The sequence below is a fragment of the Podarcis pityusensis genome, assembly GCF_964106645.2.
Source record: "Podarcis pityusensis genome assembly, chromosome: Z".
Classification (NCBI taxonomy): domain Eukaryota; kingdom Metazoa; phylum Chordata; class Lepidosauria; order Squamata; family Lacertidae; genus Podarcis; species Podarcis pityusensis.
In genome coordinates, this window is record NC_138044.1 from 9,230,614 (window position 1) to 9,258,578 (window position 27,965).

At 45.9% G+C, this 27,965-nt stretch overlaps 1 protein-coding gene across 13 annotated transcripts in view; it reads right to left on the reverse strand.

The window, feature by feature from the left end:
* The window catches only part of CACNA1B (calcium voltage-gated channel subunit alpha1 B), a 333,802-nt gene that overhangs the window by 150,147 nt on the left and 155,690 nt on the right, over nucleotides 1-27,965 (reverse strand). For 10 of the 13 annotated variants that reach the window (XM_080990747.1, XM_080990753.1, XM_080990752.1 and 7 more), the window contains exons 7-10: nucleotides 27,729-27,832; nucleotides 9,447-9,562; nucleotides 1,607-1,663; nucleotides 246-320 (exon numbers count right to left, since the gene is read on the reverse strand). In XM_080990747.1, the coding sequence (XP_080846873.1) occupies nucleotides 246-320; nucleotides 1,607-1,663; nucleotides 9,447-9,562; nucleotides 27,729-27,832 (352 nt within the window). The remainder of the gene's footprint in view (nucleotides 1-245; nucleotides 321-1,606; nucleotides 1,664-9,446; nucleotides 9,563-27,728; nucleotides 27,833-27,965) is intronic. The other 3 variants (XM_080990744.1, XM_080990755.1, XM_080990754.1) reach the window with 1 other exon arrangement.

Genomic DNA, 27,965 nt, shown 5'->3' on the forward strand with positions numbered 1-27,965 from the left:
CCCTGATTACTCCACACTGGAAATTTGTGAACCATAACCCTGCACTGAAGGACAAAACTGCGCTATCCAAGTCTCATGTAATCTGGCCCACAGCCATCCTCATTCAAGATGAACTCTTTGCTGATTCGTCACTGATCAGCCAGACCAATGATGTTACTAGCTAGGTGTGAATGACCTATAGTGCTCAGGAGCTTAAAGCCACAACTGATGCCCTCTAGAACCCTGACAAGTTGCCGTCCACTCACTGTTATAGGTGCCTCCGCCGCTAATCTCCACCACTGCCATGCCTCGCAGGATTGGGCCTTCAGAAGTGGCCCTCCCTGACAGTGAACAGGAGGAGAAAAGGGGAGCAGGGAACAGGCAACAGAGGAAAGGGAGACAGCAGGGAGGAGGAAGAGGAGACACGAGAGGAGGAAAGACAGTCAGAAAAGGAAGAGGGAAAAGTCTTTTAATGGAACTTTAGTGAATTCTAACATCTTATGAGCCAGATGCCAAGAGCAGCAAGGAGACAGAAGTTCCCAGTTATCTTGGAGGGGCTTCAGAAGCAACAGAAGCACACAGATGTTGCTGGACTACATCCACAGCACCAAAGCTTTGAGATTCTCTATCTTGGGGAAATGGTAAAAGTAAATATGGCTGCCTGGGACTGTATAGGGACGGGATAACTCTAAATGTATAGTGAGTGCTCTAAATGCCTTGCAGGAGGTTGGACTAGATGACCCTTGGGGTTCCTTCTAACTCTACAATTCTATGCTTCTATGCTGTGGATGCGACCTATGCCTCTCCTACAGCTAGACCAGAATTCCCCACAGCAAATGCACAGGTGTCTGCTTCTCAGTGCCTGAATACATATGTCAAGGAATCCTGAGATGGACTACAGATGCTGTGTCACTGACAGGTCCACATTATATTCAAATACTGTTATCCATCCTTCAAGTTTTCAGGGTTGGCAGCTGGGAACACCAGCATAGCAAGCCTGACTGCTGCTGCATCAAATGCCTCTTGGGACATCCAGCTTGGGATGCGAGGAGAAATCTGAGTTTGTTTTCATTTTAATGAGAAAGTGCCTAATTTGCACTTCACGAACCATTAAGTGAACTGAAACGCAGCTGTCCTTCAAAATCTGCCCTTTCTCTAAATTTTACAATGCAGTTCTCTTACCAAGCAAAGTGAGCACAAATGCATTATCTTAGCGTAAAGTGTGCCTAAGGGTGTATGTTTTCTTGAAAATAACATACACTAAATGCATAGTGTGCGTAAGAATGCACACATTTGTGAAAACAGCCTACAAAAAGCGCATTATATCTGGGGAAATGGCTTGTGAAAATCTGTTCATTTTGAGAAACTCACACTAAAATGCTGGGTGGGGTATTATAAGTCTTTTTTAAAAAACACACAAATTGCTGTGAAAATGTGATGAATTGAATCTGTGATGGGGGGGTTGCTGAATGAGAAACAGAGAGAAGCTGAAATGGACTATTTTATTGCACTTCCAGGCAACAAACACAGCATCCACCCTTTTTTGTTTCATGAAAAGCTGCTGAGACACACACAGAGCATACAAACCTTATGCAAAAGAAGCCAAAAGCACCACAAAGCAACCTACCATCAAGGGGTGACTTCTCTTCGGCGTTCTTGTCTTCTTCTGCTAACATCACCTCCTCTGGAAACAGAGAAAGAACAGTAAAAGAAAAAAGTGCACACACTGTAAAAAATATATATACCCTGCTTAGTTGGGAATATCAAAGTCAGTTCAACAACTATCACTCTTCCCCAATGGCAGGGATGTAGAAGCTGTGGTCCTCCAGATGTTGTTGGACTCCAACTCCCATCAGCCCCAGTCAGCATGGCCAGTGGCCAGGGATAGGGGAGGAGGGAGATATTTGATTCCCAGCTCATTTAACGCTGAATCAAATAAAAGTTAATGGACTACGCAGAATTGGATAAGATGACAGGAAGGATTCGAAACCTGCGGGACCAGAGATTCATATTGGAATAAATATGTGAACTATTTGAAGAGCAATTGTAATCAACAAATTACGCTAGTAGGACTACGAGAAGTTTTGTAAGGAGGAATATATGAAATATTGCAAAGAAGATAAAGAAGAGAGACATTAGTTATGATATTCAAAAGTAATAGTGAAGTAAGAAATGTAAATTAAGAGGAAAAGATTAGAAAATTTTCAGATGTGATTGATGGAAGTAAAAAAAAATGTACAAGATATAAAAGTATGTTTTACAATGTTGAAAATGATGTGTGTGTGTGTATCTGAATCAAATTCACACTTCTGCAAATGATATGTAAACTGAAACACAGCTTTGACATTTTCATTGAATCATAGAATTGTAGAGTTGGAAGAGACCCCGAAGGTCATCTAGACTAACCCACTGCAATGCAAAAATCTTAACTAAACCATCCATTTTACTATGCAGTTCACCAACCAAAGTTTTATGGAAATCCATATATTGGGGAAAAGTTTCCATAAGAACAAACATATTGGTGAAAATAGCACATAAAGATGCAATGCATTGTGGGGAATGACTTGCTAAAATTTGCACAGTAGTCAAAACAGCATATAAAAATGCGTATATCTGGAGATATTTGCACTAAAACACTGGTGAATTTTTATGACACAAGGATTTTTTGATTTTTTAAAAAAATGCCAAAAAATGTGGACAACCAAATTTAAGATAGGAAAAATGAGAAAAATGTGAAAGACAAAACTGATAGATCTTTCCATCTGTGGTCAGGGATTATAGGAGCTGCAGTCCAGTAACATGTGGTGTTCCTTGGATTCCCCATGCCTGTCGAATGAGTGACGTCATTTCTGTTTTCAGTGTGGCCAACAAGATCCATATGAGATATTCACAACCAAACTCTGGTGGCAACAGCCCTCTCCTCAGTGGCGCAGCGTGGGAGGCAGACAGGTGATTGCCCCAGATGCAAAATTACTAGAGGCGTAAAATTTCAACACCTGGTGCTGCCTCGTTACAGCTGCACACTTTTGTTACTGGGCTCCACTGAAAATGGCATCTCCATGAGAACCAGGAAGTGACCTCTCCAGACAATGGAACAACTCTTTTTTAATTATTTCTGTGGCTGTGATCTCATGGGTGACGCAGATGCTGTTAGGCAGTTGAATGCATGTGCGTACTCTGTTCATTTCCTTCTCTCCCACCTAGCCCCTCCATGTGGCCCCAGGTGCTGGCAACCCAGACTACACCACTGCCTCTCCCCACCCGTGATTCCTAGAACCTGGTCACCAGATGCATAGTGTCACCGACTGTGAGTAGCCATCATGCCTACTAGCTATTGATAGTCTAACCCTCTATCAATTTGTTCAATCCTGTTTTAAAGCCACCCAGTTGGTGTTGCCTTCCCACATCATCAAGTGCTACTGCTAGATGTACACAATGACTTCTGAACATCACCCCCTTTTGCCCTGAGCTCCGATTAATGCAAGATTGTGGGTTTCTCTCAGGTCATAACTATGCTTATTCTGTACTTCTAAGGCTTGTGTCCTTTTTCTAGGAAGGAAGGATGTCGAGATTTCATCTCATTTGTTTGCATCTTTAAATTCTTAGAGATTGACTCAGCAGCAACATTTTAGATTAAATGTTGGGAACAAAGGACACTGAATGCCTGGGGAAAGATTGGACTAGTGGATTTCTCTCCAGACAAAACAACAGCAGTGTCATTAAAAAAGCGGGGGGCATATGTGTCAAACGAAAAAGCTAAAATATAGCCAATGATTATTATTTTCTAAATCCATAGTAAATCTGGCGGTGGGGGTGTAACAGAGCACAGACTGTCCTGCCTTACAGAGCAGAAGCCTCTCTTTGAAGAGAAGGGTTGATACAGGCCAGTCTTCTGTTTGAAAGAGTCTTCTGTTTCAATGTCCAAGTGCAGTTTAAAGATAAAGAACCCTAAGACTGAAGACCAGGGCTGCATTCACACAGAAGCTTATTCCATTTCCCCGACATTTCCCTAGCTGTTAATATCCCATTATATTTGAGCTCTCAGATGACATAAAAGCCACTTCTGGAAAATTAATGCAATATAGTGTCTGTTGAGCACTCATTTCTGTGTCATCTGATTCCAGAATAAAAATCCATTTAGAGCCTCCTTAATCTGGAAAATCACGTCAAGTGATGAAATTTGGGGTGGTATACTGGCATACGGAACTTTCCTGCTGTTTTCATGGGGAAATCATGGGACAACAGAAGCATGCATGTGCAGAAAGAGGTGGCCTATGTCTGATTATGTTCGTTGCTGTGTCACACCACGTCCCCCTGCCAGAGAAGACATGTTGGGAAAACCAGTTGCTGGGAGTCGCAGGTGGGCAGAGTTCCATTGTGCTCAGGTTCTGCTTGATGGGCTTCCCATCAGGGCACCTGGGTAGCCACTGGGAGAAGAGAATGCTATACGGGCCTTTGGCCTGGTGCAGCTGGGCTCTTCTGATGTTTTTTTGTTCATGGGCTGGGAAGTTGCCCATCAGCTCTGAGCACCTGCATAGTAGCCGGAGCAGACACCCAGGTCACACAGTCACAGACGTCAGCATTATGGTGATTTATGTTGTATTCTGATATTTACATTAATGAGCATTCACACTTTACATTGTGGGTGCCCTCTGTGGGTTCGCGTGTGGTGCTACAGTTCCCAGGGAGATTACTAGCAAAAAGGGGCTGGCTTGCCTATCAGTGTTAATTTTTGGAGGTTCACGCCCAGCCTCAGTAATCAAGTTTCTTGCTGGAAGGTGGGGCCAGCCCCATTTATTAATAGGGGGTGGAGCCGAAATAGCCAGGCAGTTGGCTCTGGAGATTCACCCTCCCTTTGTTTAATGTTTCTTCTTTGCAGGTTAACTTTTCCTTCCTGCTTAGCGGGCGCTGCTACGGTCTTTGACTGGTTGCTGTTGAAGGACCGGGAAGAAATTTTCCTGCATTGGCAGGTTTTGTCTTCCTCGCAGCAATTCGTCACAACTTTGGCAGTTATGGCCTTGGGTGGAATTCTTTAGTCTTTTCTTTCCTATATGGGGGGGCATGAAGTAGTGACTCACCCCCCTGCAGCGGCGATTCCGGGGTCCCCCTCTTAAAGGGGTTATATATATGGGTGTCACTGGCCACACACTAAAAAGTCATCAGTGAACTACCCTGCGTGCAAAGTCATTATCAGGATCAGGAGAAGTGTTTGGCCCACTCTAGGTCCAATTTAATGGAAGCCACACTTCAAAAACTATTGGGTCTGTGTGGAGGACAGCAAGGAACCGTCCCATGGCTCCCTGGACTGCCCTTGTATGGATGCAGGACCAGAGACTCATTCAGCAGAGCTTGTTGATGGAGAGTATCTGGGAAGATGAGCCAGATGTGAAACAGCTGAGAAGAAGATACAGATATTGACAATGAGGAATCAGAGTTCCATAGGTGCAACAGAATGTCTCCTCCCCCCTCCTCTTGTGCACTCCTCCCAAATTTAGTCAGGGTTCTACACACACACACCAACCCTCCAGAGCAGATTTGGGATGGGGGGAGGGGAGGGGAGGGGAGAAGGAGGTTCTGTTGTGCTCATGGAACTGTCAGCTGCATAAACTATCAGTGAGCTTCATGACCAAGTGGGGATTTGGACCCTGGTGTCCCAGATACCTAGGCTAGCACTTGAATCACTACACCATACTAACTATTTGTCAACTATTTAACTTCAGGATACAAGACTCCAGGACCGGAGTCATCAACTCTTTGGGGCCTGTGAACATTTTTGCAAACCATGAGCACCATACAATGACCTCAAGCAGTTTCGCTGGCTACAAAGGAATGTTTCTTTTTAAGTCTAATTTCAAGCAGGGAGGTGGCACATTTGCAGCAGGGAAGGCCCCAGTGGATGCATGTGTGGGTAAAATGTGGATGATACCATAGGGAGCTGATCCCATTTTCTTTTTCACTGTGCACAGTGTCAGTATTAGCAGTTCCCCTCACTTTTAACACTGATGTGGCTCCCTCTTTAGATGGGCTTCAGGGCAATCCTCCCCCACCCAGTAAAATACAATAAACTTTCCTGACTGACCTAGCAAGGCAAGCTGTAATAATAAATAATTTTTTATTTATACCCCACCCTCCCCAGCCAGAGCTGGGCTCAGGGCAGCTAACACCAGTAAAATTACAATAAAAACATAATGGGGGGGGGGGGAGAACCAATTTAAAATACAGGTTAAAATACAATTTAAAATGCAACCCCATTTTAATAGTAACCCATAGATCAAAACCATAAGGGGAGGGAAACATAAGGGTCAGACTGAGTCCAAATCAAAGGCCAGGTGGAACAACTCTGTCTTGCAGGCCCTGCGGAAAGATGTCAAGTCCCGCAGGGCCCTAGTCTCTTGTGACAGAGCGTTCCACCAAGTCGGGGCCAGTACTGAAAAGGCCCTGCCCCTAGTTGAGACTAGTGTGTGCATCTTAGCAACGGTGTCTATGTTCTGCTTTCACTGTCAGAGGCAGTATGCCTCTAACTGCCAGTAACCCACCTTTCAGCCTGGCTGATCTAAGGACAAACCCAACCCAATCAAGACTAAAAATTACATTGCAATAAAAAACACAAAAAAACACATCAAAATAACCCCATCCCAAACAGAAACCCCTCAAACACTGCCATATAAATTATAAAGCACTTGCGGTAGTGGCTATTACTCTGAGCTGGAAACAGAGCCAGAGCTATCAACAAACCAAAGGTACATTTTATGAATGGTGAATATAAAATGAATGGCTCTTTTTCCTGAATGCCGGGAAACTGTAGAGTTGTCATGCAGAGATAAACTGAGGTTTGCTAATTATAAGCAGTTCTCATTGAGCAACAGCAATCAGGAAGGCTGTCCTAAGCTGCCCATTTCCAATGACCACTTAAGATATAAACTGACATTTGCTCCAATAGCCCAACCATTCCATATGCACCCCTCCACCTGCTTTTGATCTGAATGGAGCCAGACAGTCCCTTATATACAAATATACAGACACAACAATGGGAAGAAAGGGCAGCAGTAATTGGGCTGTACAGCAGGGTTGGGTGATCTTATTCAGCCTGTGGGCCTTATTCTGCTATGGGAAGCCTACTGGGAGCCACGTAGTAGTGTTGGGTGGAGTTAGAAGCAAAAGGGGGGTGGAGTGACAAATGTTAATTTACCTCTTTCTCTCCTCCATCCAGGCAGGCAAGAAGCATTATCAGTGTCCAAGGCCACATTCTAGCTAGGCAGAAACACTCAAGGAGGTGGTAAAGTAGGGGTGGTGAGGGGCATGTCCTGGGAAGAAGGAGTGTGGATGTCATCCACTGGTTGTAAACAGGGGAACGGTGGGAGGAACCAGCTGAAGAACCCCCAAGGGAAGAAGACTCAGAACTCAGGGAGTGGTAGTGGGAGAAGGAGGAGAAGACTAGGAGGAGGAGGTTTCAGAAGCTGAAGAGTTAACAGGGCTTCGTGAGCTGGGAGAGTCGGTGGCAGACAGTCCAGAATCAGAAACAGGAGGGTGGTATATTGGGGACCAAGAGGCAGAGATAAATCAGACTGGTGAAGAGTCACAGGTGTCTTCCTCATCCTGTGGTGACAAGCCACCCAGAACCTTTGTCACCCAGAACCAGAAGAGACATGGAAAAGGTGGAGGAGAGGTTGAGCTGGATGCAGGGGAGTGGAAGGAGGCAGCAGCTAGGGAACCCCCAAGAGAACCCATGGGATTGGTGATGGGACAACAATGTGTGGTCAGAGGGAGAAGAGGAGCAGACTGGGAGGAGATGTCAGAAGCTGAAGAAGCAACAGGGTTTAGTGAGCAGAAAGACGATGAGGCAGAGAACAGTCCAGGCTCAGAGGCAGGGAGGAGAGGGACCAGGAAACAGAGATGAGGCAGGCTGCTGAAGAATCCAGGGAGTCTCCCCCTCCTGCTGTGACCAGCCCCCCCTCCCCCCTGGTCTCCCAGAACACACAGAGAAATGAAGAGGGCGGAAGAACAAGAGACAACATGACAGAGTCTTAGGCTGCTGGGGAAGGAACCGGGGGATGATCCTTAGAGAGTGGGAGGTGTGGACCTTCAGTTCTCACAACTGCCTCATTGGGGCAAGATCAACTGGGAAGAGTTGCTGTTAGTTGTGTGGAGCAAACAAAAGGCTGACTACTCTCAACAAGGCAGGAGAAAAAACTGGAAATATGGCAACCCACTTCCCAGAAATCTCTGCTCCTGCCTCATCATGTGACAAGAGATATTACTCAACCCAGCGGCTGCATGACACCAGAAATAAATTGAGATTTCCATGATAGTCAGGAGGCAGCTGGAAAACCAGCAATACCAACCAACCATGCCTTTTTTTGTTTGTGAGCGGGGGTGGAAAGCCCTGTCTCCCAGGCAAGAAGGTGAGGGTGCTGGACTCAATGGCTCCATCCAAGGACAGCCTCAGCAAGCTATCGTAGTGAGCTGTGGAAAGAGGCACCCCCCCCCAAAAAAAGATCCTGATTTATGTTGCAGGAGAAAACCATCTGTTTGGAAAGAATGAAAGACACTAATTTCTGCTTTGCTTGAATGGTGAAAGGCAAGGGGTAGGCAATATTTTAAGTCATGTTTTTTCCTTAGGATCTGTGTTATCTACCCTCCCCTAAAGCAATGGAATGTAAAGTCTTCAGGAAGAGTGGGCTTTAAAGATACCTCTTCATGATGGATTTATTTTATAACTAAGGACTTTGCCTGAAAGGTGACAGACAGTAACAACCTTGAGGGACTTTTGTGGGATTTTGACCACCCTTGGAACTTCGTATTGTGAAATAAAAATAGTAAAGGTAAAAAAGATATGTAACAACTTTATGGACTGTCTGTTACACACTCTGAAGAGAGTAAACTGTGGAGTTGGAGGTAATGGAACTGAGCATCGGCAGGATGGACTGCAGGGAGATCTATTAGCTTAGGGGGGCGGATGGAGAGGAGATATAGATTTTGTTGAGATTACATCACCCTACCCCCCTTTGAAGCGTGAAGCTGGAAATAAGAACAGTGAAAGGGACAGGATGGACCACAGCGTGTAACATATTGATGGCTTCTGAGACTTTCAGACAGAGAAGAGAGATATGGATTATGTTTATTTATTAATAGGGAGAAGGGATGAAAGCTGGAAAAGTTGTTTTATTGGGAGCAACAAAGGAGGGAGGAAAATAGAGGGGACATTGATGGGGGAGCTGAAGTCAACTTGTAAATTTGTATTAATTTGGGCTCGCTGGGTCAGATCGAGTTCTGCATTAGTGCACATTATCTAATTCACTGATAAATCTGACTTTGTTCATTTTATGATGTGGTTTGTTGGTTTCCTTTATAAGCTGCACTTCAGGGGATTTTCAGGGGAAAGGACCCACAGCATAGATGGGGAGGGTTGCTCTTATTTATTTTCCCACCTCCCAACACAATACAGCCAGAGACCCTTGATTCCTTACCTGCCTTAAAGATCCACTCCAAATAGCCATTGAGTTCTCTTTCAATTTGCTGCTGTCTCCGGAGCTTCAGGAAGGCCCTCCTGTTCTCAACTCTCTCTCGTTCTTTGGCAAACTCACTGCAGGGAAGGAAATGGACAAAACAATACAACTCTTGCCCATCTTTGAGTTTCCCAGCAGATTTCCAGGGGACTATTCCAACAGCTAGGCTCTGGATGGGGAGAGGCTATCAGCAGCACATCAGCCTAGGGCTTAAAAGCTTGCATTAGATGCCCATATATTACTGGGCAAAGTTCAAGGTTCTTGCATAAATTTATAAAGTCCACAATGACTTGAGTCTAGGATACTTCAAGGACTGCTTGATATCCCTGCACAAACACAGGGAATGCATGGAGAGCCTCCGTCACTGCCCCCCCCCTCCCGGGCTCAGACACATGGCTGGCATGCACCAGCTGCCATGCACTTAGTCTCATGGGTCTAACTCTGTGGAAATGGAGCCAGCATGGTTCTATGGTTCTTCCTCCACTCTCAATGGCTGTATGCCTCTGATTGCCAATTGCAGGAATTGCAAGTGGGGAGAGCGCTGTTGCACTCAGGTTCTGCTTAAGAGTTTCCCAGAGGCATCTGGCTGGCCACTGCAAGAACAGGATGTTGGAGTAGATAGGCCTTTGACCTGATTCAGCAGCCGCGGGTGGCGCTGTGGGTTAAACCACAGAGCCTAGGACTTGCCGATCAGAAGGTCGGCGGTTTGAATCCCCGCGACGGGGTGAGCTCCCGTTGCTCGGTCCCTGCTCCTGCCAACCTAGCAGTTCGAAAGCACATCAAAGTGCAAGTAAATGAATAGGTACCACTCCGGCGGGAAGGTAAACGGCATTTCCGTGCGCTGCTCTGGTTTGCCAGAAGTGGCTTAGTCATGCTGGCCACATGACCCGGAAGCTGTACGCCGGCTCCCTCGGCCTATAGAGCGAGATGAGCGCCGCAACCCCAGAGTCGGCCACGACTGGACCTAATGGTCAGGGGTCCCTTTACCTTTACCTTTACCTTTACTTATATCTTTAGCGGGAGGCTACAGTGCAGAAGAGGCAGAAGGATCCCTGCTCACATATTTCCCATGTTGCATCCAGTGTGGCCAGATCCCACTCACAGGGTAGTGCAATTGCTACACCACACATTCTGGAGGAAACTGCTTTCCAAATACCCACCCTAAAATCATTAGCCCCTATTTTGCAGAGGCCAGTTGACAACTAGTCTCAGCTGTCATTCTTGCGGCTCCTGTCCTGAGCCTATGATCCAAACACATATACATGCATCCATTGTATGTGTGCAGGTAGGGGGGGGTGTTAATCATGGTCTTCTTTGTTCCTGTCAAAACTGTCACTTCCATTTAGCCTGGAGCAGCTCCAAAGCAGCTCCAAAGTGTTCCAAGCGACCCCACAACACTCTGTTAATGGCAACCAGCACTTCCTGGCCCCATGTTTACCTGTCTCCCACCTCCCCTTCCCTTTAACCCCTGGCCCTCGGCTCAGGGTACAAGGCAGCATTGCCTCTTGAGCATTAAACACCCAACTTGGCATTCAGCAAGCATTTCTTTCTCTCATTCTTACTCTCTTAAAATGAATGCCCTCCCTTCTGGTTCAGTGCTTCAGATGGTGGCTCCATCACTCAGCTTTGATTTTCCGTTGAGAAGAGGAAAGGGATCTGACAGCCAGGAAGGAGCAAATGCCTGCATACTGAATTTGCCTGGTTAAGAGGGAGATGTCTTTCTTGTGCCAGTGACCTGCATTACCTGCTATAAATCAGGTGACGGGGACAGGACTGTGGCAGGTAGACAGGGAAAGGTCAATAGATGCATCTACACCTCTCCAAAGGAATGGATGGACCCACTAAAACCACATTATAAGTATTTATTATTACATTTCTATCCAAACTTTCCTCTAAAGAGCTCAAGGGGGTGCATGCAACTCTACTTGCTCCCCATTTTATCCTCACAACAACCTTGTGAGGTAGGTTAGGCCAAGAGTAATTGGCCCAAGGTCACCTAGTGATCTTCATACTGGGAGGAGGGGTGGATTTGAACCCAAGCCTCCCAGGTCCTAGTCCAGCATTCTAACCAGTATGCCAGATTCATTCATTTATAACCTTTTAGGGCTTGCTGATCAGAAGGTTGGCGGTTCGAATCCCCACGATGGGGTGAGCTCCCGTTGCTCAGTCCCAGCTCCTGCCCACCCAGCAGTTCGAAAGCATGTCAAAGTGCAAGTAGATAAATAGGTACCACTCCAGCGGGAAGGTAAACAGCATTTCCGTGTGCTGCTCTGGTTTGCCAGAAGCAGCTTAGTCATGCTGGCCACATGACCTGGAAACTGTATGCCGGCTCCCTCGGCCAATAAAGCGAGATGAGCGCCGCAACACCAGAGTCGGCCACGACTGGACCTAATGGTCAGGGGTCCCTTTACAATTACCTTTTACATATATCTCAAAGCAATATACAAACTTACCATAAAAATGGCTTAAACTGGTTTTCAAAAACAGTACTGTTTTCAGAGGGGGTGGGAGTAATTCAGTCCTGTCCCATTTCCAGGAAGGTTTGTTAATGGAAATCCAGAAACACATGTTTAAAAGTACTTAAGATGTGTTCCAAGAGTGGAACCCTGCCTCTGTTACCCCTCCCCCCAATAATTGTTTCCCCTAAGGTTGGATGGTCATCTGTCAGAGATCCTTTAGCTGTGATTCCTGCACAGAATGGGGCTGGACTAGATGACATTTGGGGTTCCTTCCAACTCTACAGTTCTATGATTCTATGACTCATTAGGAAAGAAATTGAAAATAAAACTGCCGCTATCATAATGCCATTATACAAATCTATGGTGCAACCACATTTGGAATACTGTGTAGAATTCTGGTCACCTCGCATCAAAAAGGATGTGCAGCTGGGAAAGGTTCAGAAAAGGGCAGCATCAAGGGGACAGTGTGGCTGCAGTGAATTTTACAGAATAATAATAATAATAATAACAATAATAATAATAATAAAAATAAAAATAAATTTTATTTATATCCCGACCTCCCCAGCCGAAGCTGGGCTCAGGGCGGCTAACAACAATAAAAATAATCCAGCATTCTAAAAACATTCATTATAAAATTAATTAAAATCAAATTGATGGCAACCATTAAGCAAAATTCTGTGCAGATTGCCAGAGGAGGGGGTCAGGCTGCGCCCTAATCAAAGGCCTGGTGGAACAGCTCTGTCTTGCAGGCCCTGCGGAAAGATGTCAGGTCCCGCAGGGCCCTAGTCTCTTGTGAGACTTAATCACCTCTTAAGGTGATTAAGATGTAACATGATACAAGCAGTGATTTTATTTTCCAGGGGATACTCAAGAGTGCACAGTACCAGCATCTCTTTTTGTTGCTGTTAAAAAGTGTGTCACTTACTGTAATAACTTCATGGTGAGAAACAGCACCTATTTTTTTGGGGGGGGGGGAGCACTGGATACAATGTATAAACTTATGCATGACATGGAGAAATTGCACAGCGAAAAAGTTTTTCTCCCCCTCTCATTAACACTAGAACTTGTGGACACCCGATGAAGTTAGGAAGAACTTCCTGACAGTAAGAGCTGTTCGACAGTGGAATTTGCTGCCAAGGAGTGTGGTGGAGTCTCCTTCTTTGGAGGTCTTTAAGCAGAGGCTTGACAACCATATGTCAGGAGTGCTCTGATGGTGCTTCCTGCTTGGCAGAGGGTTGGACTCGATGGCCCTTGTGGTCTCTTCCAACTCTATGATTCTATGATTCTATGATTCTATGATTCTAAGTTGAATGTTGGAAGATTTGGGAGAGATCAAAGATTGTCCTTCTTCACACAGAGCATAGTTAACCTACGAAATCCACTCCCATGGGAAGCAGTGATGGCCACAAACTGGGGCAGCTTTAAAAGAGGGTTAAACAAATGCATGGAGGAGAGAGCTATCATTAAAAGCCAAGATCCCTCTGTGAAACATGGCTGGTGGTAACTGGGGCCAGGGCTTTTTTTGTGGTGGCCCCATCCTGCAAAATGCCTGGCCAAGGGAGGTGTCTCTAAGGCCCGTCACTACATTGTTAGGTGGCTTTAAAAAAATAATACTTTGGCTGACTTTCTTTTTTCCACTGATTTCTGATGCAGGTGGTTATTTTCTTTAATGTCCATTTTCAGATCTTCCAACTGGGGCTAGAGAGGTGGACCGCAATATATTTTAATACAGTCATACCTCTTGTTAGGTTTGCTTCAGGTTAAATCCTTTTCAGGTTGTGTCCTGCGGCGACCCAGAAGTACCGGAAAGGGTTACTTCCGGGTTTCACTGCTCGTGCATGTGCAGAAACTCAAAATGATGTCATGCGTATGCGCAGAAGCAGCAAATCGTGACCCGTGCACACGCAGACATGGGTTGCGTTCTGCTCATGTTGCGAATGGGGCTCCGGAACGGATCCCGTTCGCAACCAGAGATACCACTGTATTGTGTGACATTTGGATTTGTTAGATGCCTTGGGTTCCTTTTGAAAATTTAAGCTTTTAATAAGCAGCAAGCTTCGAGGTTCAAGGGAAGCACAGGCCAAAACAAATCCATTTCAGCTTGGCCTAGACTCTGGAGGGACTTGGGCCCAATATAAAATGGATTCTGGAAGGCAGGCTTGTAGAGTGTGGCGTCCAAATGTCCCTCATTTTCAGAGTAGGCCACATCATTCCTGAGCATGCCCATAGATTCCAAGCCAGAAAGTGTTGCCAAGTAAATACTTTGCAGCCTATTACCAAGCAAATATTCCAAAGGGCAAATAGTGGGGAACAGAGAAGTAGACCCAGACAGAGAGGCAGGTCGTCAGGCAGCTAGACAGGCCCCAGGTATGATCCAAGGGGTCAAACTTGAAGTATGTTTTGTGGGAGAAAACAGAAGACTAAGTCGTCATGTCCTGCCCTCTAACAGCAAACTCAGGCAGTGAGTGCGCAAGTTGGGCCACTGTGAGAGAGGTACCACCACACACAGAGTAACATAAGAAAGTGCCTTATTCTAAACTAGACCATTGGGTCCTCATTTTGCAGCTGAGATCTGTTCCAGAGCCCTAGCCGCTAACCGAAAAGGACACAGGGCAAAGTGCTTCGTCTGCGCACACACGCAGAGCGGTTTGTGCTTCTGCGCATGCGTGAAGCACAATGTAGCACTTCTGCACATGCGGCAAACCTGGAAGTAACCCATTCCGGTACTTCCAGGTTTGCCGCGGACGTTTGCCGGAATGGACGCTAGACAAGGCAGACGTTCGTGGAGGCATTACTGTATTGTCAACACTGACTGCAGTGACTCTGCAGTGATTCAGGCAGGGGGCGATTCCAGTCCTATGTGGAGATGCCAGGGACAGAAACTGGGGCCTTCTGCATGCAGAGCAGATGCTCTGCTGCTGAGCTGCAACCATTCCCTAAATGCCAGGGAGGCAGAAGCACAATTTTAAAATAATCACTATAGGGGATGAAAGCTTGAAAGGAAACCTTATAAAATAACCCTCCAATAAAAAAACATAAGAAGGAGAAAATGTTATGAAATGTTGAGTATCAGTTGGAAAAGAAAAATGGGAAAGTGTGGGTGTGTGGAATGGAGTATCCAAGAAGAGGGAATGGGTGACTAGAACCCTGTCAGGTGTTGGGGAGAGTGCTATATTTTGTAACAGGACTCACTTGTGGGTCTTTCCGTGGTGGCTGCTGCCCACTGGACTGGTAGGGCAAGGAGCCCAGATTAGGCAACACCAGAGCCAGTGACAGACAGAGGCAACAAATTCCAGTTTTGTCCTCCATCCTCCTCCCTGATGAGTTCAAAAGGGGCAATGCTGAGACTAAAGAGGAAGAAGCTGACAGGCAGAGTTACACTCTGGACTGGTTGTAAATGAGAAGGCAGACAGGTGGGGGGTGGCTGAAGGCACCCAGGGACTGATACAGGAGTGCCCTTTTTGCCCTAATGGAGCAGCCTCCGCTGGCATCTTTCCTTGCCAAACTGTTACTTGACCTGTGAATTGGCCCCAAAGGGAGAAGAGTACAAGGTGTCCCTGCCAGTAGCACAAATCCAGCAAGACTCATTTGCCAGATCTCGCACACACACACCACACACCCCCGCCCCTTGCTCATTCAGAACTGGCAAATGAAGCAGGTGTTGAGCTGAAATAAATTCTCCAGGTGGGTACACTAAAGCAGGCCAAAAGAGATGGATGAGTTTTGCAAGATGCTAAATTTGGAACCTATTGTTGCTGCCTGTAGAACGGTGTCCAAGAAGAGAGACATAGTTCTACTCTGCTGATATATGTTAATGACACAACATCTCCCAATGGCACAGAGACAAGCATGGCAGGGCAAAAGGGGGGGGGGTGAAATAAGGCAGGGGCACTAGATAAAACACAAAGGGCTTAGAGCCCCAAATGGGGGTGCAGATCCGGTGGTGGAGGAAATTCCCAACCCCCCTAACATTCCTCAGATGAAATAGGGACATTTCTCACTCTCCCCACAACTGACCCTCCTCAGCCTACCATGTTTGCGTGTGTCCTCCTATCTGAAGAAGGGTGATTGTCACCACTGCTACACCAATAGGACACAGCACACACACACACTCCATCATCCTGAGAAACCCCTTAATCCCAGTTTTGTTCTGTTTTATTCTTTGGGAGATTTACAAAAAGAAAAACACACAGCAATAAATAAATTCTAGAAAGGGGCAAGATTAAACATGGGTGCACAAAGCATTTTTTAAATATAAAAACAACCAAGACTTCTTTGTGCTCCACTCCACTTCCCCTTTCTTCCTGACCAAGGCTGCCCTGCCCTCTGCCAGTCCGTCAGAGCCAGTATGTCATGTTTCCGAGCACAATTCAAAGTGTTGGTGCTGACCTTTAAAGCCCTAAACGGCCTCGGTCCAGTATACCTGAAGGAGCGTCTCCACCTCCATCGTTCTGCCCGGACACTGAGGTCCAGCTCCGAGGGCCTTCTGGCGGTTCCCTCACTGCGAGAAGCCAAGTTACGGGGAACCAGGCAGACGGCCTTCTCGGTAGTGGCGCCCTCCCTGTGGAACGCCCTCCCACCAGATGTCAAAGAGAACAACAACTACCAGACTTTTAGAAGACATCTGAAGGCAGCCCTGTTCAGGGAAGCTTTTAATGTTTGATGTATTAGAGTATTTTAATATTTTTTTTGGAAACCGCCCAGAGTGGCTGGGGAAGCCCAGCCAGATGGGCGGGGTATAAATAATAAATAATAATAATTATTATTATTATTGTTATTATTATTATTATTATTATTATTATTATTATTATTGAAGTCCTGGTTGCATTGTGCACAGGGTTACACTTGCCTATGAAATGATATTTAACAGTAAATGGTTGCCATAATTAGTGATTTAAATGGTCATGTAACAAGTGTGGAGGGGGGAGACCCTCTTCTCTGGGTGAGGAACTGGCAGGACATGTGAAGACATGAGGCCTTTCATGAGCTCAGGCAAGGGCAGCAAATGGAATATGTCCACTTCCAGTTGAGGCACCCCTGGCAGGAAAGAACAGCAAGATCCACTCCTCCTCCTATTCCTCCTGGTTTGGAGAGGAGCACTGTGGGCAGCAATGTACCTTGGTAGGCCACTGCCAGGCTGAATCAGGCTCAGGGTTCCCCTGGCCTGGATAGTGCCAGATCCAGGGCAGAGGAAAACCCTCTGCAGGCTTCGGCGGGTGCTTGCTCTCTTTCTACCTGGCCCTGCATGTCTTGTGCTGAGAGCACCGGTATCCTGTGAGTGGGGTGGGCTTTGAGAGAGGGCATCCCACCCAGAGTCAGCAACAATCCTGGTCAGCAGGAGCAGGGGGCACTCCTGCCTAGCCTCTGCCCTCCCACCTCCTCCTGAGATGCTTGTGGGGACAGCGGAAGTATTTGTTGTTTGGGCTCATTGTTGCCAGCAGCCTTTCCTGACCCATGACTGCTGACCTTTGCCAACTCACTAGCTTTGATTGAAAGGTGGCAGGGACAGGGGAGGGGGAGAGCAGTGGCACTTCCAGTTTCCTAGCAGGCGCAGGCTTGTATTTTGAAAGTGCTCCTGCCAGGTCAAAAGGGTTCCTGCAACATCCAAAAGGGGTCTAGTGTCACTTCCTCTCCCTGTCAATCTCCAATGGTGATTTTTGCGTGCACACCTCTGGAATCCTTGGCAGGGTCCAGTTTCACCAGTCTCCAACTACGCCTCTGAATAAAGCATATATTGGCAGCACAGGCTGGTGCTCATTGGGACTAATAGGGTGGAAGGCGGTGGAGGCCAATAGTACGTAGAGTCAGAGCCAATGGCAGGCAGAGCTACCTCACCCTCCTTTTAATTCCATCCTCCTCCTTACTGCCCTGCAAAGGAGGAGGGGTCTGACATTCTATGCACACACCTTTGAACTGGTCATAAGTAAGAAGTTAGGCTTGTGGAGCCAGAAAGAGGGCAGACTGGGCTTGGTAGCTGATGTGCCACATATGCCCTAATGGACCAGCCTTCATTTTAAATCAGAGGTATACAGTGGTACCTCTGGTTAAGAACTTAATTCGTTCCGGAGGTCCGTTCTTAACCTGAAACTGTTCTCAACCTAAAGCACCACTTTAGCTAATGGGGGCCTCCCACTGCTGCCGCCACACGATTTCTGTTCTCATCCTGAAGCAAAGTTCTTAACCTGAGTTAGCGAAGTCTATAACCTGAAGCGTCTGTCACCCGATGTACCACTCTATTTTATTTCAGCAAGCCTACCCAAAGATAATCCTTTAGTCACCCATATTCTTCTCTGTCCCCTGTTTTACCCTGCTACCAGATCCTATTAACTGGAGGTGCCAGGTATGCATGTGTTCGGACACTGAGTTATAATCATAGAAGCATAAGAAGAGCCCTGCAGGGCAGGGCAGTGGTCCATCTATTCCAAAATTCTGTTTTCAGAGGGCCCAACCAGACGGTCAAGGGGAACCCCAAGCAGGACCTGAACACAGCCGCCCTCTACCTTCCTGCAGTTTCCAGCATCTGCTATTCAGAAGCATTGACACCTCTAACAGTGGAGGTAGAGCATAGCTATCAGCATGGCTTCTTTTCAGCCGGAACTCACCTCGCTGGAACTCAGTTTTGGCATCTCTCAGTTGGGTACCATTGCCATTCTAAGAGAACAAGAGAGGTGTTCATGGTGAGTTCCGGCACCTCTTTTTCTAGAAAAATAGCAGTGGCTATCAGGCTCAATAGCCATTGATAGCCTTATCCTCCCTGATCCTATTTTAAAGCTGTCCAATTTGGTGGCCTTCACTGTCCCTTGTGGGAGCCAATTCCAGAGTTTAATAATGCCATCCCCATTCTTTCTAACACAACACTGACTGGCATTTGCTGCAGGCGACTGTTGGAAGATGCTTGGCATTCTATGGCACACACTGGATTGCTAAGCCATTCTGGCACCCGACAAATGTAGATCAACATGATTTTTTTTAAATGCCCCTGATGGTACAACACACACACCCAGAATTGGCCTGAGTTAATACTCCCCTTGCTTTGCTTTAGCTCAAGCATTAACAGTTTGTCACATTCATGAAAAGATAATCCTCCGTCTGGGCAGGAAGCAGGGGGAGTATTCATTCTCAGGTTTCAGAGCCATACATTTCATCTTCCCCTAGCATAGCCCATCCTTTGTATTGTGCAATTCCTCCTGGGACTCCAGCGATGAGCAGATGCTTTGCAATTCCAGCTGTTTTGATGCAACTAAAAGGAAATCTGGGCTTTAACCTCTGCCCAATGCACCTGTGCTCTCTTTGCTTGGGAAAACCCAGGGCAAGATTTGGAGGGTATGGGAGGAGAGGAAGAGCTTATTCCAGTTGCATCCATCTGCAGAGATCAATGGTGAGCAAATGTTTTCAACTCAAGGCTCACATCCGCTCGTAGGAAAATTTCTGCATGCCAGAGGTGGTCAGGTACAGAGGCAAAAAAATGGGTGGAGAAACAGGTGTGACATTGACCTCTGCACAGAAGGGTACAATGCAGCCACACAAAAGAGTTTCTACACACATGACACTCTATCCAGGCAAGGAAGAGGCATCATCGCTTGTCAGGGACGCATTTTGGCAAAGTAAAAGCACTTGAGAAGAGTGTGGAACAGGGCTGGCGAGAGGTGTGGCCTGAGGAGGGTTTGGTTCTTGCTACTGTGGGTTCAGAAAAGGGTGGCCAAAATTGATCAAGGGGCTGGAGCAACTCCCCTATGAGGAAAGGCTGCAGTATTTGGGACTTTTTACTTTAGAGAAAATGTGAGTAAGTGGTGGCATGACAGAAATATATAAAATTATGCATGGCATGGGAAAAATTAATAGAGAAAAGTGTTCTGTTTTTTCCCTTCTCTCTCATAACAGTAGAACTCATGGCTATCCATTGATGCTGAATACTGGAAGATTCAGAACATTCAAAGAGTATTTCTTCATGCAGCACATAGTTAAACTGTGGAACTCCCTCCCACCAGAAACAGTAATGGCCACCGCTCTGGAAGGCTTAAAAAGAGGATGGGACAAAATCATGGAGAAGGAGGCTATAAACAGCTACTAGCCATGATGGCTGTGCTCTGCCTCAGAGAAATTATGCCTGTGAATACAAGTTTCTGGGAATCATAGGTGGGCAGAGTGCTGTTGTGCTCATGTACAGCTTGTGGGTTTTCCACAGGCATCTGGTTGGCCACTGTGAGAGCAGGATAAGGGGTAAGAAGGGTCAAGTTCATCTCATATTTTTCAGCATTGGAAGAGGTCACACACATAAACCTAATGGGTGGAAACCCAGTTTGAAATACCCTCCCAAGACAGTGCCTAACCTTTAATTTCAAGTCCATTTGGCTTTTGACTGGTGGAGTTGTGAAAGCATCACTTGAAAACCAAATGCAAGGTCCTAGTCCCCTTGGAGTTCTCTCTCTCTCTCTCAACAAGGCTGGATGGTGAAAGAAACACACATGCTTTGGCCACCCCACCTGAGGGTCCCCTTTTGAGGTGAGGGAAGCTGAAGCATCAGGTCATGTCAATGGCCATGAGGGACCCCTGCCTGGGCCTGCCATCACAGGGCTCAGCAGGACAACCTTGGCCCTGCCATCTTACGTACATCAGCCTTTGGGCATCTCACATGAAAGTCCTGCTGGGAGAACAAAGGGCTACTCTACAGCTGCTGAATTATTCATACTGGAGACAAGGAGAAGGGAAATGCCTTTCTTCTCCAACACAAAAGCAGCTGCTGAGAAGGGATGGGTATGCCAGGAGAACACTTGGCTGGCAAAAATAATAATGGTGAAGGTGAGAAATCAGCAGTTTGAACAGGCCGAAGCTGGGGATGAAGTTCTCAGTGCCAGTGCTTCATATTGCCATTTCAAATGGACACATACTGTTTGCAAACAGAGTTCTTTTAAAGTGCCTTCTTACATTCCTTACACACACACACACACGTCCAGAGAAAAGTAGGAGATGCACACAGACTATCTGTGTGCATCTTCTTCTCCATGCCCCTGGCCACCCACTAGCAACCATTTTGACAAGCCTGGATTGCTCCAGGTGCAACTTGAGGCCATCTCAACCTGTTCTTGCTACACCATGGGTTGACCAGAATTAATATGAAACAGTTTGAGATTCACAGAATCAAAGAACTGTAGGGTTGGAAGGAATACCAAGGGCCATCTACTCCAACTCTCTGCAATGCAGAGATCACAGCTAAAGAATCCCTGACAGGTGGGCCATCCAACCTCTATTGAAAAACTGCCAATGAATGAAAATTCAATGGCAGGTGGAGCCAGTTAATTCTACTCCCCCCCCCCCCCATTCTCCTTCCTGCTGGGTTCTCCAAGGGACAGCGCCAAGATATGAAGGAAGAAGGCAACTCGATGGACAGGGTGTAAGCAAGAAGGAAGGCAAGTGAGGGCTGGTTGAGGACAGACTGAGGTTGGTGAGGCACTGCCCCATTTTCCCAAACAAAACTAGCCTCCACTGCATGAAAGGCTGGGAAATACCTCTCTTCCAATCCCAGCTAAGAATGATGTAATCCAGTTGTTTTTATGTGAAGAGCAGCTGTAATTTGGAGGTCTGTACAGAGAACGATACACAGAGAAAGACTGTCTCCCTGAAGACTTGATGTGGGAGTAATTAGGGATATGGGGGGGATTAATTTGGTTTGTGTTTACATGCGAAGCTACCTAATTTATGCTTCCTGAACAAATACATGAGGAGTGGGGAATCTTTTTCAGCCTGAGGGCTGTATTTCCTACTAGGTAATCATCTGGAGGGGAGGCACGTGCCAGTGGTGGGTGGGTCCAGAAGCAACAGGGGGTGGAACCACAAATATAAATTTATTCACACATCCTTCTCTATCCTCCATCCAGGCAAGAGGCATCGGCATAGTTCCAGGACACAAGCCAGCCAGGCAAAAACATTCAGGGTTGGTGAGAGATGTGGTCTGGAAAAGAGGTCTGGCCTGGGAAGAGTCCCAAGGGCCAGACAGAGAGGCATTTGGCCCCCCAGCTTGAGGTTTCATATGCAATATGCAAACCAAGCCCCAACTATTCTTTGAAATTGAACTTTCTCTAAATATGGTGATGCTGTTTCCCAGCAAGCCAAAAGTTGACAAATCACTGCTCAAAGTCAATAGCGGTACACATTTTTCAAACAAATTTTTCCCCCACATCCCTAAAGGGCATTCCCTAGCCACTAGCACAACCTCCTTTGGGGGTAAAGAAAAAAGAGTATTGTAGGAAGTCACCAAGAGCACACAAACCGTTTCCCCTCCTAGACACATACTTGCCACCTGTCCCACTTTGAGCAGGACCTCTCAGATTCTGTTTCAAATCTCAGATGTCCCAACTATTCTGCTGCTGCTGCTGCTGGGAGACCTCCATTGAGGCCTGCTGCAGCCACAAACATACTCAAAGAAGCCAGGCCACACTTCTGGAAGTATGGAAGCGGCTGCAGTGGGCCTCGGTCTTGTCATGGTGGAGGCAGCAGAGGAGAGCCAGTGAAGGTAACGTGGTAAGCAGGTAGTGAACTTGCAGGTGGTGTCGTAGTGGTGTGGCCTGGGCACACCTGCGGGTGGCGGGGGGGGCAAAGGATGGAGATGCACACAGGCTATCTGTGTGCATCTCCAAAGGATGGAGGCGGCCTGGGGGGGAGTGCCCCCTATTTGGGTTGGGAAATGTTGGATGGGATAGGACAATGAGAGGGGTCCTGGGGATAGTATATGTTTGGGCTACGCATCAGATCTGGGCTGATTTGAATTGGTTTGGGGTTTGGACAGATCAGGCTGAGACAGCTTGGGATCACCCCAAATTGGGTTGGCCTTCCCAGAGTGATTCAGGGCTGGCATACAGGCAACAGGGGTGTGGGAGAAGAGGCAGGTGATAGCCTCTGCAAAGAGTACCATGAAACAGTGTGTAAAAGGGCTTTCAAACAGCCCTGCACTTCATTTCGGTTGCATATGCCTGTTTCCAGCCAGGCAACATGCATGCATAGCCAAACTGAGGACTGAATCCCCAACTTAGGTTCAGTCCTGCTCTCTGTATTGCAGTCAGGAGAAGGGGAAGAAGAAACAGCATCTCCTTCTTCTCCCACCCCTCTTGACCACATGTTTATCAATAGGGTTTTAAACCCTAACTGAGCATTAGGACTGACCCCTGAATCAATCTGGGGCCCAGATCTAGGTTGGATCAGCCAACGTCAAATTGAGACCAATCAAAACTGCCAGATTGGGTCTTCTATCAGATCGGAGTATGGGGTGTGTGCACAACCCCAGTTTATATGGTTGCCAGCTTTTTTTTACTAGCTGTGCTCCAGTGCCTTTAACAGCATCTTGACACATAGACATTTGATAGGGGACACTTTGTCTGCATTCTCTATACTGCTGTTAGGAAAACTTTTCTATGATGCATATTTTATTTTCATGACAAACTGCTGCTAAAGGCAGAAAAGCAAAAGCAGTAAATTAGTTGGCAAGTCAAGTTCTCTGCCTAATGAGTTAGATGGGGGAAGTTTATTAAATAAAGCAGTAGGAACTGTATGTTCAGACTGAAAATATTTGGGGATACCTGCGTCACAGATACTTAAAAACATAGGTTAAGGTCACCTTTTGTCTCTCATTTGAGCCACATTTCCCCTCGCCCAACTTTACTTCTGCTTTTTGCTACTTTCTATCCCGCTCTTACCACTTCCACCACCCACCATCAGCATAACAAGGTCAAAGTGCCCTGTATCTCAGTACGATGAAAACAAAGAACAGCGCTTTAGACGGGATGGGTCACTGGATGATGCTTGTTAGTTAGTAATTATGTTCCAGGAAACAGAGGGAGAAACATAGGTCTTGTTTATGATGTTGAAATGAATAGAGATGAGGGAGGTTAATTATAAATCTGTTTTAGGAACACTATAGACCTAAGTGCAGGATGCAAACATTACCTTAGGTCATTACTCATTTCTGAAGCTCGGAAAATAATGTAGAGTGGTCTATTTGCGAAAATAATGCACAGTAAGAGTGGGGAACATTATTCAGCTCAAGAGCTGCATTCCTTTCAGGATAATCTCGGGGGGGGGGGCACATGCCAGTGGTAGGACAGGGCCAGAAGTAAAAGTTAATGGAGCAATGAATGTAAACTTCAGCATTGTATATTAGGCTAGTTTCTACATACATTCTCTTGCCACCCCTCTATCCTCCATCTCAGCAAGCAAGAGGCATTATCAGAGTTCAGCGCTGAGATCTAATGCCGAGGGCCTTCTGGTGGTTCCCTCATTGTGAGAAGTGAGGTTACAGGGAACCAGGCAGAGGGCCTTCTCGGTAGTGGCACCCGTCCTGTGGAACGCCCTCCCTTCAGATGTGAAGGAAATAAGCAGCTATCCTATCTTTAAAAGACATCTGAAGGCAGCCTTGTTTAGGGGAGTTTTTAATATTTAATGCTGTGTTGTATTTAACACTGCCCAGAGTGGCTGGGGAAACTCAACCAGATGGGTAAATTATTATTATTATTCAAGGACACATCTCAGTGAGTAGAAAGACTGCAGGAGGGTGTGAAGCTGAGATATCACGACAGTTTTATCACTTCATGAAAAAAAGCTGTACAAGAATGTGAACTGAAAAGCTGAGGCTGGATGCAACCATACCAAACCGGTGTCTTTTGGGCAGCTTCCCCAGTGGTGGGGAACATCTGGCCAGCCATTGTTGAACTAAAGCTACAATCATCCTCAGAGAGTGTGGCCAACTGTCAGAGAATATGGGATCTGTGGCCCAAAACCTGGAGGGCACCATGCTGGTTATCAATGCACAATATCCGAACCCATGTTGAGAAAAGAAGAGAGCTTCCTGGTTGCATCTAGAAAGAAGAGACCCTGCTAGCCAGGATGCTAGAGCTCACTAATAGCTGGCATTTATCTCAGGAAGGACCAGGCCCTGGCTCAATCAATCAGGCACTTAGAGATTCTGCCACCGTCACCACTAGAGATAGAAGATAAATTTGAGTCAATTAGGATTTCAATGTGAACCTATCTAAGGCCCCTCTGCCACTATACGTTTAAAGCAGCATCATTCTACTTTAGGCAGCCATGGTTTCCCCCAAAGAAACCTGGGAGCTGTAGTTTGTTAAAAAGTGTTCACCCATAGCTACAATTCCCAGAATGGTTTAGCAATCAATCCCTCATTCCCAGGAAATGCTGGGAATCGTAGGTATCTGTGGGAGGAAATAGGGGGTTTCCTAACAACCCTCAACACCCTTAGCAAACTACAGTTGCTCAGGATTTTGGGGAGCAACCATGACTGTTCAAAATGGTATCATACTGTGTAAAATGGCCAGCACAGGTGATTCATAGTATTGTAGAGTTAGAAGGGACCACAATGGTCATCTAGTCCAACCCCCTGCAATGCAGGAATATCAGTTGAACTATCCATGACAAATGACCATCCAACTTCTGCTTAAAAACCTCCAAGGAAGGAGAGTCCACCAGCTCCCGAGGGAGCCTGTTCCACTGTCAAACAGCTCTTACTGCCAGAAAGTTTTTCCTAATGCTTAATCTGAGTCTTCTTTCTTGTAACTTGAATCCATTGTTTCAGGTTCTACCCTCCAGAGCAGGAGAAAACAAGCTTGCTCCGTCTTCCATGGGACAGCCCTTTAGCTATTTGAAGATGGCTATCATGAAATCTCCAGATTTTGTGATGATGTTCTCCAACCAAATAATGCATGCAAAAATGTACATACCAGGGGAATGCATGACTAAAGATACACACATTAACCTGGGGTGGGGGAACCTTTGGCCCTCCAGATGCTGCTGAACATCTCCCATGTGTATGTGCCGGAGTTCCATTGGGATCGCAACCAGCACAAGTATACACACAGAGAGTTGTTCTCCTAGACTTATTTCAGGAATATTTGGACTGTTTGGCTTTGAGATACTGAGTTGTGCATGTCATGATTATTTTGGCACTTGTATATATTATTAAAGATTTCATGTAAAAGAAGGTGTTGAAATGTCATGCAATATTGTTAATGAATTTTCGTAAACCACATACAGAGTTGTTTAGTTTGTGATTGAACTCCAACTCCCATCAGCCGCAGCCATCACACCCAATAGCCAAGGCTGATGGGAGCTGCAGTCCAGCAGCATCCCGAGGGTGAAAAGGCTTTCCCACCACTGCATTAGTGAATGACAGATCAGAAATGCACCATATTAGACAAAACCCAAAACTGGATGCAAAATTCTGTATAACAAGACAAATTTGCACCAAAATGCTGATGAAACTTAAGACCTTTTCATTTAATTGCAAAATGAGGCAGAAATGCAGTGAACTAAACTAAAAGTCTGGAAAATCAAGAGACTGAGAGAAAGGGAAACAGGCAGATTCATTCATTCCTATCTGCCACAGAACCTGGCTACTGGAGCACTGTGTAAACTCTTGAATTACAGAACAACACCAGCAGCCTCCCCCCCCCCCCGCCCAGTTCACTTGGATCATCCTCTGGTTCCTTTTCGCAAATGCAGGCACGTACAGATCCAATTCATTGTCAACGAACGCTCAATGGATTAATCAACTGAGCATTATTAACTTGTCCGGCATGCATTAAAAGGGGGGGGGGGAATCTGAATCCCACTCTTGATTTTTCCAGCCTTATATCTTTTTCCTTCTCCACCCCCAGGCCAACTGGGTACTTGAGAGCTTTAATAATAATGCCTTCTCTTCCAAAGACTTCACCTGATTCCAAATATTTACTATGCAACTGGAAAGAGCTGTAGCGGAAATGGAATCCTGCATAACTGAGTTGGTTCCAGATAGAGCACATCCTAAGGCTGTGGGCTCACTTAAAAGAGCCCTTTGGACTTGCTCCTCTTTGACACTACTTCAACCTTCCTGATCACCAGCAACCAGAAAGAGCTGCAACCCCCCCTCCCTTTTTTCAGATGACCTTTGAAAATATATTCTTTAGACAGGCCTTTGCAATATATTTTCTTTATTTCTCTTTTGTAACCAATCAATTTTTATTGATGTTTTTATGCTGATTTTATTTTTGTAAGTTGCACAGCAGAACTCTTAATAGGCAGTTGTTAAGCGTGTAAGGACAAAAGAAGTAATTATAATTTAACAGTTTGCATGTTATTCTATTTTGTGAAAGCAACTAGGAAAAAAATATTATGATGGGAAGATCCCACACCGGTGAAGGGAAGCAGTGGGGAGGAGGGGAGGGTTAGGTTGAATTTGGAAAATAAAATAATATATGGGACAGCAAAGGATATAATAGATTCTTATAGAATAGTAATATATTGTAACCAGAATAGAAGTTCAAAAGGGGAAGTAAGTGTATTTTTAGTATTTTCATTATTGTAATAGTTATTATTATTTCTTATCAGTAGAAGGCAATGTTAATTTAGGCTTCTTCGTTTTGCTGTCTGTATAATTTTTCTTAAGGCAATTTAAAAAAAAAAGCTGCACACCACCCTGATGTGTGTGGTGTTGTTTTTTTAAGGAAAGTGTGGATTACCAATAAGCAAATAAATAAATAAATAAATAAAAATGGACCGATGGTCTTACGGTATAATATAGCTTCCTATGTGTGAGCACAGAGGTAAAGCTTTTGCCTTGCATGGAGAAGCTTCCAGGTTCAATCTCTGGCATAACCAAGTCAGGCTGCAAGAGACCCTGGAGAGTCACTGCCAGCCTGTGCTGGCAATATTGTGCTAGTTGGACCTGGTGGTCTGACTCGATATAAGACAGCTCCCTACCTTCTCCATCTTATCATTAGTGGAAAAGAAACTGGGTCCTTACCCTGATAGGACACCAAGGACCAAGTTGAGCATGAAGAAAGAGCCGATGATGATGAGGGGGATGAAGTAAAGCCAGTTCCACATATTCCCTGCAGCGTCGTTAGTCTGGAGAAAGACAGAGAAAAGGGGGAGAGGAGAAAGAGAATTTAATCCAAACCCACATGTCCAGCATACAATGAACCAAGCATTTTTTTTTAATACTACACTTCAGCAGTGCTTTTTTCCCTAGAAAATGAGG